Source organism: Drechmeria coniospora, chromosome 01, assembly GCF_001625195.1.
Source record: "Drechmeria coniospora strain ARSEF 6962 chromosome 01, whole genome shotgun sequence".
NCBI lineage: Eukaryota > Fungi > Ascomycota > Sordariomycetes > Hypocreales > Ophiocordycipitaceae > Drechmeria > Drechmeria coniospora.
In genome coordinates this window covers 6119872-6137263 of record NC_054389.1, presented here as the reverse complement: position 1 = coordinate 6137263, position 17392 = coordinate 6119872, and the positions used below count along the sequence as shown (strand labels likewise).

The following is a 17392-nucleotide window of genomic DNA, read 5'->3' as shown; positions in this document are numbered from 1 at the left end:
AATCCCCCCCCCCTGCATCTGTCGTGTTCAACATCATGGAGTGTAAGTATTCACACAAGTGCAAGTATTGCATCCAAGGCCAAGGCCGGTGGTCCATGCACGCACTGCCAACGTAAATCCACTACAAGCTGCTGTAGCCATCGATGGGTGTGTACAACCGCAGCACGGTGGCAGAGTAATTACAGAGTACAGCACACTCGCACAACATCGAATCCTCGCGAGGCGTCCGATGCCGTCACCATGCCCCATGCGTAGCATCAATCCTCCGCCGTCGGCCTACCCTATACGCAGCTTCCCCTTGTCCGCCTTGTCACAACTCGGGCAACGTCGACGCTCCATCTGGACGGTCCGTCGAATTCATCGCCCCAAGCGTGAGGGTGTCTTTCACATGAGATCCTGGCCCTCTGGCATTGTGCCCTCCCGCGTCCTCGGGCCGGGCCCGTCCTAGACCCAAGTGGCGTGCGTGCCATCGTGTCCGCCGCAACCGTGGCGTCGTCTTGTGCGTAACTCGCCGACGACATCGCCCGCTCTGCTCCTCCATCGCACGTCCGCCATCTCGCCGACCAGCCCGCACGTCGGCCGACGCGTCCAACGTTGCCGTCGCGATGCAGGCCAGCTCCGCCGACGCCCTCGGCCACGTCAAGGCCCTCGTCTTCGACGTCTTCGGCACCGTCGTCGACTGGCGCACCTCCGTCACCGACGAGCTCATCCTTCGCGCCCATCGCAAGCTCTCCTCCCATCTCGCCCCGCCCCTCCAGTCTCGTCTCGCGAGCCGCACGGCCGACGACTGGGCCCGCTTCGCCCAAGCCTGGCGTGATTCGTACAGGGCCTTTACGCTGGCCTACAACCCGCACGCCGACGCGTGGAAGACCGTGGACGCTCACCACCTCGACAGCCTCGTCGCTCTGCTTCGCTCCGAGGGCCTCGACGGCATCTACACCGACGCGGAGGTCGAGTCCCTCAGCCTCGTCTGGCACCGCCTCGCACCCTGGCCCGACGCGGCCGACGGTCTTGCCAAGCTCGGCGCGAGGTACACGACCTCGACATTGTCCAACGGCAACCTCGCGCTGCTGCGAGACCTCGACGACTACGGCCTCTTGGCCTTCCACAAGCTGCTCTCGGCCGAGACCTTTCGCGCGTACAAGCCCGACCCGGCCACGTATCTGGGCGCCGCGCGGGAGCTGGGAGTCGAGCCTGCCGAGGTGGCCATGGTGGCGGCCCATCTGGGTGACCTCGAGGCCGCCCGAGCCTGCGGTCTGCGGACCATCTACGTCGAGAGGCCGCGGGAAGAATCGTGGGGGGAAAACGAACAACGCCACCGCCGAGCAGGCGACTTTGTCGACCTTTGGATCACCGAGGAGCAAGACGGACTGCTCGCCGTCAACGAGCAGCTGCTGTCACGGCATCCATGAAGCAGTCGACGCCCACCACCACCGACGCCTTGGGCGCAGCTCTGCGAGGATGGCGTTCAGCATGACGCTACTACTCCTCCCGCCTCGGGAAGATCGGCGTGACACATGGCCAAGTCGGCGAGCGAGGGCAGGTGGAAGCCAACACCTGGACAAAGGCCCAACGCTTCTTCCTGGTACGAGAGGAGAAATGACGGTGGGCGTGACGAGGATTGGACGGAAAGCAACAACGGGGTGGAGCGGAGGATCTCGTGGCTGCAGTTCGTGATTCGACGTTTCGAGCGTGGAAAGAACCAAAGTTGCCAACGTAGATGCTGGAATCCTGCACTCACTCGACTCGCGTCCAAGATTATCCACGCATGTCGAGCGCACCCAAGCACCAGCTCGCATGCTTGTGCCCCGAGGGCGACCACGGCAGGCCAGGTGTGTGCCACGACGGCTCTGACGTGGCCTCCCTGCCTCGGGCTTACTTACGACTCTGGTTGCCGGTCGTGCTTCTCGGAAGAATAAATTGACCCATTTGCTCCGGGAATCCTCATTCAGACCTGATGCCACCCACCATACGGTCGTTGCATGAAGGCGGCCCGAAGCCAGGTGCGTTCCATCGCAGCCTTGCGCCTGCTTGCCGAACCGCAGCCAAAGGAAGATGGGATTTGCCACATAGCCGGATTGGTGATCGGTGTTGCATGCACGGAGGAGCGTGTGCGTGCTTCCTCGCTAGATTCTTGCCTCATTGGCAGCGTCTCGGATGAGCTACGTTAGCGATGTAGGGCTCATGCATGTTATGCAGGCCGATGGCGGCCTGGACGCAGGTATGCGGGAGCCTTTTGTGTTTCGATTGGATGAGAACGAGCTCCATCTCGTTGGAAAAGGAGCAGACTGAACAACCTGGATAAACACGTCACTTGGAACGTGACGCACGGTGTCGTGCCTCGGGCATATTGGCTGCCCTGATGCATCCTCGTCGCTGACAAACTCGTCCTTTGCTTAGCGGTAAGACGGCAAGTCTGCGTCCTCGACGGACAAGCATGACAATATATCCTTACTCCCGCGAGATCGGAGGCCGTCCCCAGTCACGAGGCAAAGAACCCGTCAAGTCATGATGGGCGATGGCGGCGTGAAGGAACACGGGCAGGCGGCAATGTCCATGACGGCAAAGGGAGAGAAGTGTGGGTGCACAAGCATGCGGTGCGGTCCTGCAGCGGAGAGGCGGGCAGCAGCGCAGGTGCTCTGCCGACCGGAAGCACCCACGGTCAAGTGTAAAGCATGCGAACAGAGCACGGCTGAAACGGACGGGAGGCCGTGTACCATGGCGGCGGCATGGCTCCGAGACAGTGGTTCACGATAGCGTGACACATCCGGGACCGTGGACAGCGTCTGTTCAGCCGGCTCAAAAGGCAAGACCAGCACGTTCGTCATGCTGCCGCAGACCTGTGCGCCCTGCTCGGGAGCTGCTGGACGTTCCGGAGAGTGGCATTTCACCCAGTAACCAGTGGGTATCGGTTTCAGAAACGCGCACCCAGTGATGGGATCCAGGCGGCTGGAACAGGCCCCTTTGGACGCAGGCGACCAGCACAGAGCCAGGTAGGGGCTTGCTCATGGCGGCAGTTGTGAGACATGGGCTTCGTCGGAGCTGGCGGTGCCAACCTGGCTTGTCTCGCCTCCCACCGCGGGGACCACCCCCCCATCCCCGCGGCGGGAGGGAGGTCGGTCAGGATGAAGGGAGGGTTGGGATGGTGGGGTAATCCGACGGACCATGATGCTCGTCGGCCATGAACCGGCCGCGGCGACGACCAACGACATCAGGCCGGGAAGCCAGCCGCGGGATGACTTCCGAACCGATGGCGTTTGTAGTCCGTTCCGTGGCGGATCATGGTCAACACCACGTTGACAAGCGGCTATCCATGACGGCTCAACTGGCGCGGCGGCACGGGACCACGAGTCTGCCTCGCCCGTTTCGTCCTGGGCTTCATGAGCATGGCAGGCAACGACAGACACGACAGAACACTACGTCCAACGTTAGCAGACCATACGCATCCGTCGGAAGACGTGGGAGCAGTCGGGACATTGGTGCATACGTACAATCTGCTGCACGTACATGTAGGTCCTTGCCCACCTTGGTGTAGCACTCAATAGCACCCGCGGCACGGCTCATGTCGTCTCTAGCGCGTGCTCTGAGTTGCGGCATCGATCGACTGGCGGTGGGTTCGTCCAAGCAGCGTTTCAGGTTGGGTGGCCGCACCACCGCGTTGTCTGGCTGGTCGACTTTTTCCGTGCCGCTAGGCGCAGGTCGCCTCGCACGGGGACTGGCCTTGAACGCCGGCGCATGTCTCTGTCATGGAAGCACGACCAAGTGGCCGCACCAGCACCCAGGTGGTGAGTCAACAACAGGCTTCGGAGCACCATGAGTTCCCTGCAGAGCTGCCAACACGCAAGAGGCGTGAACGGCCAGCCTACCGACCAAAGACCAGCGTTCCGAGACGAGCACTGCGCGGTCGACAAGCAAGGGGACGATGTGGGTAGAGGTACCGCGGCGGGTATGATGAAGAAGGCCGAAGGGTACGAGTCACGGCAAAAGGACGACATCCAGAGACGCCGACGTACCGTGCGATGCATGCATGCATGTATGGAGGAGCCATTGTATTATGTGCGTGACGTGTACTTTTCATAGATGCCATCTGCAGTGTATAGTCGACGCGAGAGAAGGTGCCGCCGACCCGTGGCGACTTCCTCGCCAGGAACGGCCTCATGAAGCCATCTCCTTGGCGACATGTACAGTATGCAGTATTAGCAGGTGCACTGTCCACCGCCCACTTGTAGTTGTACATGCACACCTACTTACTTACAGTACTGTGCTTTGCTTCGCATTGTACTCCGTACATGTACGCGAATTACAGTACATACTTACATGCATGCCCTGCGATAGTAAGTAGTTGTACTTACTTCCCGCACCTTGCACACGGTGCGGAATGGTACAGACTCCGTACCATTAGCACCTATCGCAGATGTGTTCGTACAGGCACCTGGTCGCAACTTGCGCATGCCGATGCCCATGCAGTGTGCAGACGATTGTAGAGCCGACTTGATTGATTCAGCTGGACCAAAGCACATGGGCCAAAGCTGCTCAAATAGGGCCAAGGAAGGAATGGTGTTACCCACCCTCGATGCTCGTTCGTCCCGTCACCGTGATTCTGCGGCCCGGCTTTGCATACCTAGTACCCTTCAGGGCGTGCACTCGCACTGCAACGCAATCGTCCAGCCTGCACTTACTGCACGAACATATAGCTCCGATGCCGCCTGCCACATGGCCTCCCCCTCTTGGCTGCCGCCAACGTGAACGATCGAGCAGCTGGACACACGCCTACTTGCAGCACATGTAGTTGTACTTGTACAATACTCCTATGGGTACTCGGTACTACTGCACCTATATCACGGAATGCGCACCCACATTATCAAGGGCTCAAGGATTTACCTGGTAGTACGTACAAGTACAGGTTCGGAGTACTTGTACTGGGTAGTTTAACAGAGTACTCGGTACTCCGTAAACTGACTGTAAGTAAGTATGAATACTGTATTACTTACTCCGTACTCAACGCCCGCATGTACAACTACATGTGCACCTGCTTCCTGTACATGCACAGTGCTGGTGGTGCGCTCTTCACATCAACCTACGGCAAGCACGGAGCCACAACAAAGGGTGCTCCTCATCATACGTTTGCACCTGCAAGCACCTGCAAGCACCTGTTGCCACGCACACCTGGTACTTGGTAGGCGTCGTTGACGTTGACAGCTCCACGGACCGCGAGCGAGGTCCGAATTCAACCACGAGTCGGCCCGCTGCGTATGGTGCGGTGTGCAAGCAAGTACTGTAGTTGTACGTGGACGCCATGCTCGTAACTGAACCAACAAACCACATCGACTTCACCGTCGGCATTCGACTCCTCATACGTAATCGCCTGTCCAGGCTGGGGCGATATCCGTGCTCGTTCAAGTCGTAGCACTGTAATTATTACTTGCATGCAGGTGTACTTGCACGGTACACGTGCATGTTCTTCATCCGTCCGACCGCTGCGGAGAGCTCGGCCGCCTTCTCTCCCCGAGCTTCAGCTGGGCTGGGCTGGGCGGTCAAGGTCCGGTCATGCCTCAATTGGCGAGACGAAACGTAGTCGTTTGGCTCGTCCCTGATTGGAAAGACATGGTCCAAGACCCCAACCAAATTGCAACGATTTCCGTTTGAATTCTACAAGTACTCCGTACCTGTAGTTGTATTCTCGCAAGTCCGTGACGCGGTGGTTGGGGGTGGGACGACAGATTTTATCTGCCTCCCCGTTCTCGCCCCTGTTGGTCCATGCTTGGGAAGCCAATGGGGACGAACCATAAGTAGAAGTACAGTACTGTACAAGTACAGTACTTTCTTGCATGGACTCCGTACCGTACAGTGCACCTACCATACAACTACTAGGTAAGTAGTTGCAAGTACTTGCACCTACAGTACTAACTTGTGCGGCAAGTAGTCTGGCACGTTGCGTCAAGAAGGAAAGGATACTCCGTACTACGGACACCTATAGCGTGCTGGTGCTAATTAACTAAGCAAGTACCAGCTCTGTTCGTGCGTGAGATTATTTGACGTGCATGGATGGACCCTGAACGTGAGGCTAGCTGTCGGCTCCATTTTACGTGTACGATGCTCAGTTGTGGCCTGTCTCCCAATCCTTGCATTGTGTGATTCGGCCCCAAACACTAATAACCTACCTCTGTTACAAGTATAAGTACTGCGTGCTACCAATACTACAGGTAAGTACGGAGTACGGAGTACTGTACATGTACAAGTAATAACTCTTCCAAGTACTCCGTACATTACTTTCATGTCCTCGTACTGATGGTGTGCTTGTACGAAGGCTGTGTACAGTGCTTGCAAGTCGGCTAGCTGGTGGGAGTGCCACGAAGTAGGATGGCTGCTCATGCCGGCGCGGGCATCTCCTCAATCTTCGTTGCCCGTACAACTGCATGTGCTCCGTACCTGGTGGAAGATGCAAGACGAATACTGTACGGAGTACGGAGTACACAAAGGAGTATCCGCATGTACTTACTCCGTACAGTACTTTAACGTTCTTACTGCGCTAGTACATGTAGGTGTACATGTACTGAACACGACACCTAATGCGGAGTAAGAACTGTGCATGGGTACTCCATACTGGCAGGCACTTAAGTACCAGGTAAGTAATATATCATGTGCTTGTTCGGAGCACACTTCGTACAACTTTCTAATGTACGTTGAATAGTAGTTGTAGGTGTGCTCCGTACGACAACAAGTCCTTGCCAGGACTTGGGTATAGTGTAGGTGTACATGTAAGTGTACAACTACTTACAATCAATTACTCCGTACTCCGGACAGCAAGTACATGTGAGTACAGTGTACTTGGCTGCGCGGATACTCCGCGCCAACCACTCCGTATTGGTACGTCAGCTCTAGCCTCCCCATGATCGAGCACGGCTCAGTTACCTTGGATGCTCGCGCTACGCGGAATTCCTAGCCGGGCAGAGAATGCACCTACATAGCAGCGGGTAGGAGGAACCGCGGAGATGCTTGGGAGAGCCCGCGATGGACCTTTTCCGGCCCTGCATTCCGAATGCCCTTTTGTGCCAACCTCGCGTACCTCGAGTGACGGCGCCAAGTATGGTGTACCTTCATCCACCTCGCTCGTGGTCCAGCTGACCAGCCGCGAAAGGTAGCGGCAACTGCAAGCACTTGCTACTACGTGCTACTACGTAGTACTAGCTTACAGTAAAGCACTAGAGGTACCTGGGTACGGCGTGCTCCGTATAGTTCTTGCGCTTGCTTACTAGGTGCTCTGCAACGGCTCTTACGGGGCACAAGCACTGTACAGTACTCCCGTACAGTCCAGGTAATTACTTGGTTGCACTTGCAGTCCTTGTACAGTAATAAAGTTACAGTACTCCGTACAAGTACTATAATACGGACTACTCGCACACCAAGTGCACCGGACGGAGCAAACCAAGCAAGTGATTATTACCTGTGCCAGTCCTCGGTACGGCAGTGGTTCGCTCGCAGCCGGTGCCCACCCACGGGTGCGCTGGACCGGGCAGCTCCACCGCACCTGCACGGGGTGCCTCCCCTGTCGCCACCTCGAGGCTTGTTTGCGGTTCCGCCGTACCAAGAACGTATCCAACGCTGCGTGTCCTCCTGGCCAACCTCATGCGTTCGTGGTCCTGCGGTATCCATTCCGTCCGCCATCCGCCATCACCGTCCACGGACGGACATCCTCCACCCCAACCACCCGCCGGAAGAAGCATTCGGACGCCACTCGCCCTCCATGCGATGAGTGGCAAGCATACGTGCAGGTGCACTTGGACTGCGTGCGCCAACGGACGGCGCCAGCCACGTCGTCGCAGTACCCGTGCCCTTTGTTGCGTGGCCAGGCAGGGCCCAAAGGACGGCCATTCAAGCGGAGCGAGTGATTGTACTTGTACGCATGGCTGGCTGTACTGTACTAGGTACGCAGTAATAATTATTAATTGCACATGGCACCATGCAGCAAGTACATGTACTGCACAGCTAGGTACGGGGAACTGCGGCACAAAGTATATGTACTGTAGTGCTCCGTATGAGAGCACCCAAGTAATTATTAACAAGTGCCACCTAAGTACTTCTAGTACTTACTTACAGTACTTGTCCGTACAGTCCAAATACTTGGACATGTCGGTTGCTTGCGCTCCAGCTCATGCATCCGAGCACGGGGGCTCCGCACCCTTAGCCATGTGCATACTTACTTGCAGTACATGAACAAGTACTCCGTACAGTACAGGTATATAGCATGCGTGTCGCCAAGAATTCATCTCATCGCCATCAATGATCGTCGTCGACGCGAGAAGCCTCACTCGTGCTGGCGTGTCGGCCTCGGACGCGGAGACTCCGAAAATGCCACGCGTGGCACCGAACGACGTACCGAGTCCAGTTTGGAACGGCGGATGACTAGAAGAATAATCATCCGTGCGAGAATGTGTACAGCGGGCAGTGGAAGGAGTACGGACGGTGCATGCGCACTGGCGTACTGTATGAGCCGAGTAAAGTCCTCTGCCCTCGATACTCCGCAGAACCTTGGACTGTGCATGCTCAAATCGCCCACTCCGTAATGCTCGCGTACCGAATACGCACAAGTAGTGCCGTGCAAAAATACCCCTACGAGCTTGGTTGCGGTGACAAACTCGACTCATTCTCCGGATGACGAGTAATAGCTGTACATGTAGGGAGTACACGTACATTTATGAGCCCGTACTTGTACTGGCAAGCACATGCACCGCAAGTACTCAATGCCGTGCAGTACTTGTTTGTACTCGCGCCAGAGTGCTCGAGAGAGCTCCTAGCCTGACCCTTCGACGGCCAGCAAGCACCGCCACCAGCACCACCGACGCGCCTCCCGCCCTCGAGTGGCATTATTCGATTCTCGCCCACCTTTCTTCGTGTTCGTACGGGAACGGCAGCCAGCCTCCACCACCCTCCCCTCCTCGTCCCTCTCCCTTTTGTCGTTCCAGCTCACGTCCGAATCGACCCGGCGATGCAAGAGTACTTACCGTTCGCCTGCCAGCACTCCCTCGCCTGTGCCCCCTGTGCCGCCGCTCCCCGGCCGCCCCCGCCGCGCCCCATACTCCGCCTGCAAGCGCTTTAGTAATATACAAGCACGGTGCTCAGTACGGTGCTTGTACTCAATACTTGGTACGGCTGTTTTCTGCCCACCGCCTTGTACGTAGACCAGAAGGCGCAAGCCGTCCTGGGGACGACCAATCTACTACATGTACGGAGTAGATACTCGCAGCTACCTACTGTACTCACGAGCGAGTGGGGAGTGCCCGGTACACTGTACTTTCGGAGTGCATGCACTCTGTTCCTATTCGACGAGAACGAGCCAGAGCAGGCGCGGTACCCCGTACAAGTACATCCGGCACACTACTTACCTACACAAGCAGTAAGTAGTACCTCGCACGCTGTACGGAGTACTCGACGGCTAGTTGCCTACTACCTAGTACTTACTAGGTACCTACTGTAGGTAGGTACACGTACCTAGTACTTGGTTGTACTTGCATTCAAGTACTGTGGTGCCGAACCCCCTCCCCCCCCCCAAAGCCGCCCATGGTGATGGTTGCGCTGCGCTGCGCTGCCGACCGTGCTGGAAAGTCTGGGACGGACGATCCCGGACCGCACGCTCACCTCACTCCTTCGCTCCTCTGGCATCCTTTCCGCAGACCCCCTCCCTCTCGAGCTCCGCTCCGCTCCTCTCCTCTCCTCATCCTCGGGTCGTCAGTGGTCGCTGGCGAGCTGGTCGCTCGACGGGCGCGGACGCAGTTACCGACTGCGCTGCTTCGCCCGCGCCACGCAACCTGCCCCAACCCTCCCTGGCTGGTCTGTGGCTCCCAGTCGCGCGGTCTTCCACCAGGCGCTACAGACCCAGACCCGCTAGCAGCCCACAGTCCCCACCCCGATCCCCTGCCAGCCAAGACGCAAGCTTCCCAGTTCTTCCCCCCGCCCACCAGTCAGAGGCCGCCGAAGCGGCAACCGACTGGTACGAGGACTTGTAGAGTACTAATACTAGTACGGTACTATTATGTACGAGTGCTCCGTACTGTGCTTGCACAGACATTCGTGTACCCGGTACCTACCAACTACCCGCAGCAAAGGCGTACGAGCACACCAACACACGTACTCTCGGGGTGTACGCCTGCTCGTGCTCGCAAGTGTACACATACCAACCTAGTACGGTGTACTCCGTTGGTGTACTTTCGCTCGTCGTACTTTACTCGCACGTACTCGTACTTCTCCTCGTACAGTACGTACAGAAGTCTGTCGCCGCCGCCGTCCTCGTGAGGCTGGAGCAAACAAACAAAAATCTTTGGACGCCGAAACGACCGCACCGCTGCTGTCCGTTGCCGCCGCCGGCCTGTCCTTTCGAAGCGCCCTCGGCACCCGTAAAAGACATCTTCTCTCTCTCGGCGCCGACTTGGTCGCCCTGATTTGATTTACCCTTTCTCCTCCTCCTCCTCCTCCTCCTCCTCCTCCTCCTCCTCCTCCTCCTCCTCGTCCGCCTCCTCCTCCTCCTCTTCCGCCGCTTCCTCCTCTTCCGCCTCCTCCTCTTCCGCCTCCTCCTCCTCGTCCGCCTCCTCCTCCTCGTCCGCCTCCTCCTCCTCTTCCGCCTCCTCCTCCTCGGTCTCCTCCTCCGCCGCCTCCTCCTCGGTCTCCTCCTCCGCCGCCTCCTCCTCCTCCCCTCCTCCCCTCCTCCCCCCCACTCTCGGAGGTCCAGTCGCTCTGCTCTGCCCCTCGTCGACTTGCCCTGCCTCCTTACGACGTCGGCGACGAACGCTACTGCGACGACGAGAACGCCCATCGTCAACGCCGCCCTCACGACTCCTCGCCTCCGCCGTTCGGACGACGCCCCGCCGCGATCATGGCGGGCCGCATGGTGCTGTACAAGCTGGTGGTGCTCGGGGACGGTGGTGTAGGGAAGACGGCCCTCACGATCCAGCTTTGCCTGCAGCACTTTGTCGAGACTGTGAGTTTTCTTGCCGCTGCCGGGCGAGCGGAATGCCGAGCCCGGGCCGGGATCCGTCGGCTAACGTGAGCGCTGCGCCAGTACGACCCGACGATTGAAGATTCATACCGAAAGCAGGTGGTGATTGACGGCCAGCCATGCATGCTCGAGGTTCTCGACACGGCCGGGCAGGAGGAATACACAGCGTTGCGGGACCAGTGGATCCGTGACGGCGAGGGCTTCGTCCTCGTCTACAGCATCTCCTCTCGCTCGTCCTTTACCCGCATCAAGCGGTTCCACCATCAGATACAGCGCGTCAAGGAGTCCTGCTCCTCGTCGCCCACCTATCCCGGCTCGCCCCTGTCCGCCGCGAGTCCGCAGCTGCCGGTGCCCATCATGCTCGTCGGCAACAAGAGCGACAGGGTGACGGAGCGGGAGGTGTCCACCCAGGAGGGCCACGCCTTGGCCCGCGAGCTCGGCTGCGAGTTCGTCGAGGCCTCGGCCAAGAACTGCATCAACGTCGAAAAATCCTTCTACGACGTCGTCCGCATCCTGCGACGCCAGCGGCAGCAATCATCGCGACCCGGCCCAGGCTCCAGCGGCCGATCTCGCGCGAGCAACGGGGACCTCGGCGGCCGCGACCGCGACAGCCAGCGGCTCAGACGCGGCAAGGACGGCGAAAAGAGCAAATCTAGATGCGTCGTCTTGTGAGCGCCCTCCACACCCCCTTGCCGGCGACGAACTTGGACGGATCCGTCGTCCGGTTGTGGGGGAAAGCCACGGCGACGGCGGTGGCGATGGCGATGGCGATGTGATGATGATGGCGATGATGGTGGGTGTTTGCGGAGGAGGGGTTGTGCCTCGGCGGCCGAACCTCCTCCGATGCCCGCCGCGAATCCCCTCGGCCACCGACGGCGGCCGACAGACGGACGCACCTGGCCGTACGTGCGTTCCCGAGGAACGACGGAAGAGCCGACCGGAGGAGGATTGGATTTTCTGGACCGAGTGGCAGAGACGGCGGGTGGCCAGGAGGCCCATCCAGCGACACGCATTTCCGCTGCACGACAACGGCAGCCTGACGGACGGCTGTGCACTTGCAAGCCGCATCGAGAACCCGAACCGGCGAATGGCGCATGATGAACAAAAGAGGCATCCTTGGGGCGCTAGGTATTCACGACATTTGCACAAGTTACCCCCAATTCCATGACCCTTCTCTGTTTTTTTGTTTTCATTTTTTTCCTTCACATTTCGTCCCCCTCTCCCCCAGCACCACCGGTGGCCGCGGCGGGTGAGGATTCACTCGCTGGTGCCGGACCGGTTCCCCCCCGGCTTTCATCCGCCCTCCAGCGATGGACATGATGGCCAGTGGCGCTCGCGACGCTCGCAGCAGGCGTCCTGGATTGTCGATGGAGCCTTCTGCCATCCGGACACGTCGTGTTCTCTCCACGTGGCTCGAAGCGCGCCGAAGCGTTCCTAGCATGGCGGTGGATGCATCTGTTATGTTCTGTACCGGTTGGATGTTCCCATTTCTTGCCATTATCTTTTGCCATGTTCCTTCTCTGTCCCTCGGCCGATGGGACGGTACAGACTAGGGCAGCGAAGTCGAGGGAGAAAATAGACAGGGCCACCGACATTGGTGCCTCGACTTTTGGGATGAAACGTTCATACTTGCTTTGAGAGGAGATTTCGGTCTCGCTGGCCGAGGAAGAGAGCAGGAGAGCAGGAGAGGAAGAGAGAGGAGGAGAGCAGGAGAGGAGGTGACGAGGAGAGGAGGTGACGAAGAGAGCAGGAGAGGAGATGAGTGGAAGGGGACACGGGAGGCTGCAGGGCAAAGGACGGAGGCCAGAAATGTATCTAGGGGCAGCGACCATGTGCAGCAGCTACTTCTGCCATCTCCGGCCGTCATTTTCAAAACGTCGTCCGCAACTCGGGGTCTCTTGGAGGGCGGTGTCTGAGGATTCATGCCCAATCTCATTCACACATTTCGAGCCAAGCGAGAAGGGATACCTCGTCTCGCAGCCAGCCAAACCCTACGTGCTTCCCTTCCCGGCATCAGTCCGTGTCAGCGTCATGAAGGCCGTGCAATGTGACCGACTCCTCCTTCAGCGGAGGGGGAGGGGGGGCGGGGGTCGTTGGCGTATGCGCACGCACGCACGCACGTTTGCACAAAATTATATTGATGCACACATGGACCGAGTGCGACACGCTTGGGCGTGTATACATCTCTACCTTGATTCTCAGCTCGCCAGGGGGCCTTGAGGGGGACCACAGGGTACCACTGTTGGTTCGGAGACGGAGACACTTCCATACCTTCCCTCTTGAGACGGAGCGAATGCATGTTCCGCTGAGCAGAAGCGTGCTAGAGGAGTTTGCAAGCGTTCGAGACGTTGCACGGAGCGTCGACGGAACGCGCAGCCTCGTGTACCGATATAGGTAATTACCTGGTACTAGGTTCTTGGGGGACCAAGTAGAACCGAGTGCCAACTGGAACGGAGTATTACCAACTACAATCTCGCACCCAACCAGGCCCTGTTTGGAGGCACAGAGGTAGTACGCGAGGAGCTACAAGCAACATTCCCTACTGGCTTTGCCCGACACATGGCCTCGGAGAAAAACGAAACGGCTCGCACGAGAGCGTAGGAACGGACGGGCGAACAGACCACGTCTTGCTGGATGCACATGCATCACACATCTACCTAATTTGGCGCCACAGCACGCTCCCTGGCGGTACAGCTTCGTTTCCAACCACGCACGCGGGCCGACAGCGCTGTTGCTACCACTCCGTACATTCTCCCACCCTTTCCATTTCCATGCCAAAGCGCCATCTCTTGATAGCCTGGAGATGCAGTCGCCGCGGCGGAGGGGAGGGTGGGAGGGGAGGGGAGAGGACGAGGAGAGGGAGCGAGGAGGAGAGGGGCGAGGAGGAGAGGAGGATTGTGCGTCTTCGAGAATGGCCAAGCGGTTCTCAGGACGCAAGCAAGCAGTCACGGTACATCTCGCGCATCTCACGCACCCGTAGATGGGCATGCCGGCCAAAGAGCATCGTGCCTTGTTTTCCTCTCGCTCGTTGCGGCGAGGCAAGGATAGATTCATATCTTCGCCCATCTTCGAAAATACACTTGGTACTTTATACTAGAATGAGAATGGCCGGTGGTGCATTATTGACCATCCCGTCATAAGCTCCATGGATAATGCTCCATGGACAATGATCCAAAACACGCCGACGTCAAAAATCCAAAAAAAAAGGGAACCCCTGCCGCTGAAGTCATGTACAGAGTGAGCAGGGGCGGCACCCGAGGCAGAGCCCCATCGGTCGGATCGCGTTCCGGACGCCCTCGTGAGGCACGACGGAGAGGAGGCTGGCCTTGGAGCAAGAATTCATTGCCTCATGGCGTACTCATCCCCAAACGGGCTCGAGTCTCGTTCTCTCGAGCTCGGTCTTCCGGCGCCTCGACCCCCGTTCTGGTAGGGTCCCTCGCTCGCGTCCTCCATGACGGAGCCGAGCCTCGAACGACCAGGCGTGCCGGCACCTCCGGGCGGATCCGAAAAGGGCCCCAGGTCCCTCCTCGACGAGTCGAACATGTGCGGTGCGTCGTACGTCACCGGCGAGTCGTACATGCCCGCCGAGCCGTACATGCCCGGCCCGCCTCGCGTCGGGTCATGGGTCGGAGCAGGCGGCGACACCGTGCCGAGGGGTGCCGGCCAGGCGCTTGACTGCGGGCTGGACAAGCCGTCGTCGACGCTCCTCTGGCCGCCGCCCAGCTTCACAACCTGAGCCCGACCTTGGGTCGCCGTGTTTGCGTTGTTGACGAAAGCCGAGCCGACGCTGAAGAAGCTCGCGCTGCTTTCGGGTCGGCCGCCGAACCTCTCGTAGTCGATGTCGGGCATCGGCGGCGTGTTGTTCCCGCCCACGCTCCCCGACCGGACGCTCACGACGGTGGGCTTCGCCCGCATGCCCGTCTGCGCCGCGTTCTGCACCTGGGCTTGCTTGCCGTATATCGTCGAGGCGATGCTCGAGCGCGGAGCGTACGACGTGATTTCCGAGTAGGTCGAGATGCCCGAGTATGTCGAGTCTCGGAGGTTGCCGGGGACGAAAAAGTGCTGGTCGTCCTGCTGGTCCGTCGCCTGCCGGTGCGCCTCCGTGTGATGCATCGGGATGGGCGGAACGGGCGGCACGAGCACCGTCGGCGACCCCGGACCCTGGTTCGCCCTGTTCGTCACGCCGGGTATGTAGGCGATCTGGATGATGTTGGAGGCCCGCGTCAGCACCGTCGACGCAATCGAGTGGACCGTGTGCGTCGAGGACCGGTGCGTGATCCTCGAACCGTTGTCCTTTTCCACGTCGCCCGTGTCGTTGCCGGCAGGCTCCAGCTCGGACTCGGGTATCCGCGATCGCTTCGGCTTGATGAGGAATCTCCAGACGAGGTAGGTGATGACGGCGATGACGGCGATGCCGCCGATGACGCCGCCCGCGATGGGACCGGCACTGGGCCCGCTGTCACCGTTGCCGCTGGCGCTCGGCGCGGCGGCGCCGGAGCTCGCCGAGGGACTATCATCGGCCATGCAAACCGACCGGGGGCATTGTGTGCAGTCGGTGGGAATGGTGAACTGGCAAACTTCACCGTCGGGGCATTTGGGACATTCGAGCTTCGCGCTATTGTCGCACACCACGCACGCGCGCTTCTGGGGGACATGCTTCAGGGCTGAAGAGGCCACGGCTGGTTAGCGGAGAACTTGCACGACGCCCACGAGCGGCTTGCACCACGCACCTTCGCGCAACTCCAACAGGCTCCTCGCGTAGGCCTGATGCGTCGCGCCTCCTTCCATCATGGCAACGATTCGCTCCTCAAGATGGCAGGCAAGTGGTAGGGGCAGCGAGGGCCGCCGCGGGTCGATGTCCTATCCGAGCAGTGGCCGTGACCTTTTTTTTTTCTTCCCCAGCCGTGAATTCGACCGTGCGAGCCGAGTTTCGTCGCGACGATGCTGCGTAGGCGCGGGAGAAAGCCTCCGCAGTCCGATGCCAGGCTAACGATGCTGGCGATGATGGTGGGTTGGATGATGACGCTCGTAATGAATCCGGGTCGCCGCCGTGAGGGATCGTGGGCAGGACACGGAAGCCGAAAGGGAAACGATGCACCGCGAGGCTGGCTCTCGGCTTTCGATGTAAGAAATATTGGACTAGAGACTGCTAGACGAACCAAGGGTTCAACATCATCGACCGAGGTGATTGCGAGGCGAAGCGAGGCAAAACGGTCGACCGGTCGATCGATGTTGGACGGAACCGAGACGGGACGCTGTTGGGTTGGTCGTCGCCGTTGGGAGAATGGATTCGATGCAAAGGCAGAGAATGTGAGGAACGGGCAGCGGACAGACGAAGTAAGAAAAGCGACTGCAGGTCTCGCAATCGGCGGAGTCGAGGACGAGCCCATGAAGGAGGGGGGGGGAAGGCCTGGGTGGGTGGAGGAAGCGCAGGGGAGGATGGATTGGAGGGTTGGCTGATGGAACACCACAACCGATGGTCAGGGGGGGAGGCGCCGCTAGCGAGGCAATTAGTCCCCCTGCACAGTGCGCCCTGGGCTCGAACGAGCCGGCGAGCGGCAGCCAGGTGCGAAGGTTTACGAGGGGCAAAGGCAAATCTGACCAACGAAAGGACGCCGAGGCCACCAGCCGTGCGACTGGACGGTCGAGGGACGGAGTGGGCGAGGGGGGTGGGTCAGTGCGAGGACGAGATGCGTACTGTAAACGGCGTCGTGGTACTCCGTACGAGCAATCGTACTTGCAGTCCCGTATTCTGTACAGTACTGTAGACACGCACGAGTATACTGTACATGTGCTGTACCCCATCGTCGGCTGCCTTTCTAAGCGTAACCAGGTCCAGGGAAAGTACATGTACAATCTCGTTGCGCTGGGTACCTGTCCGTGAACCTTGGCCTCAGGTATCTCCTACCTACGTGTACTGTACTTACTTCAGTGCCTACTCCGTAGTCCTGGGTGGCATTATCCACTTATTCATGCGCTGTCGACGTCCCGTCCATCCAGCATTGGCAAGTGTCCAGCACCAGCGAGCGTCCAGTGTTTCCTGCCGAGTCCCATGCAGTGCTCCGTACATCGAGGTGCAATTCGTACAACCGCCTGTGCGCGTGCGTACGGTTGCTGCTCATGGGCAAATAGGTTGGGGCGACGCGGGAGTGCAACGGCCGAACGGTGCGAGGCCGCGATGCGACGAAACGATGGTTGGCACGCATGCTTTGTCGCTCGGGAGGCATGATGCCAATGTTTTCGTTCCGTGCATGTCACCGGAGGTATTCATGATGAAAAGGGGGCAAACAAAGGTACGAGTGCTCGTACCTCCCCAGGAACCTTGGCCCTTTTGCACCTAAGTACTTGCAGTACAACTGCAGTAAGTACTCCGTACAAGCACACGCACAGGTGCTGTACTTT

The 17392-nt window shown here is 59.2% G+C and overlaps 6 protein-coding genes across 6 annotated transcripts; 3 read left to right on the top strand and 3 right to left on the bottom strand.

Annotated features, from left to right (window-relative positions):
- Positions 1–605: 605 nt before the first annotated feature.
- Positions 606–1412, top strand: DCS_01564 (uncharacterized protein; the record flags this gene model as incomplete). Its single annotated transcript, XM_040798896.1, has 1 exon — positions 606–1412. One exon carries the CDS (start codon positions 606–608, stop codon positions 1410–1412), a length of 807 nt encoding a protein of 268 aa, XP_040659779.1.
- A 1593-nt stretch (positions 1413–3005) lies between these two features.
- DCS_01563 (uncharacterized protein) lies at positions 3006–3564 on the bottom strand (the record flags this gene model as incomplete). The annotated part of the gene is made up of 2 exons (XM_040798895.1): positions 3006–3416; positions 3508–3564. The coding sequence occupies 2 exons, from the start codon at positions 3562–3564 to the stop codon at positions 3006–3008; spliced, it is 468 nt and encodes a 155-aa protein (XP_040659778.1).
- A 5994-nt stretch (positions 3565–9558) lies between these two features.
- DCS_01562 (uncharacterized protein) lies at positions 9559–10441 on the top strand (the record flags this gene model as incomplete). Its single annotated transcript, XM_040798894.1, has 3 exons — positions 9559–9988; positions 10063–10125; positions 10254–10441. The coding sequence occupies 3 exons, from the start codon at positions 9559–9561 to the stop codon at positions 10439–10441; spliced, it is 681 nt and encodes a 226-aa protein (XP_040659777.1).
- Position 10442: 1 nt separating this feature from the next.
- DCS_01561 (uncharacterized protein) lies at positions 10443–10807 on the bottom strand (the record flags this gene model as incomplete). Its single annotated transcript, XM_040798893.1, has 2 exons — positions 10443–10728; positions 10782–10807. 2 exons carry the CDS (start codon positions 10805–10807, stop codon positions 10443–10445), a joined length of 312 nt encoding a protein of 103 aa, XP_040659776.1.
- Positions 10808–10867: 60 nt separating this feature from the next.
- DCS_01560 (ras-2 protein) lies at positions 10868–11662 on the top strand (the record flags this gene model as incomplete). Its single annotated transcript, XM_040798892.1, has 2 exons — positions 10868–10972; positions 11054–11662. The coding sequence occupies 2 exons, from the start codon at positions 10868–10870 to the stop codon at positions 11660–11662; spliced, it is 714 nt and encodes a 237-aa protein (XP_040659775.1).
- A 2667-nt stretch (positions 11663–14329) lies between these two features.
- Positions 14330–16380, bottom strand: DCS_01559 (putative OPY2 protein; the record flags this gene model as incomplete). The annotated part of the gene is made up of 3 exons (XM_040798891.1): positions 14330–15654; positions 15721–15850; positions 16150–16380. 3 exons carry the CDS (start codon positions 16378–16380, stop codon positions 14330–14332), a joined length of 1686 nt encoding a protein of 561 aa, XP_040659774.1.
- Between the last annotated feature and the right edge of the window lie 1012 nt (positions 16381–17392).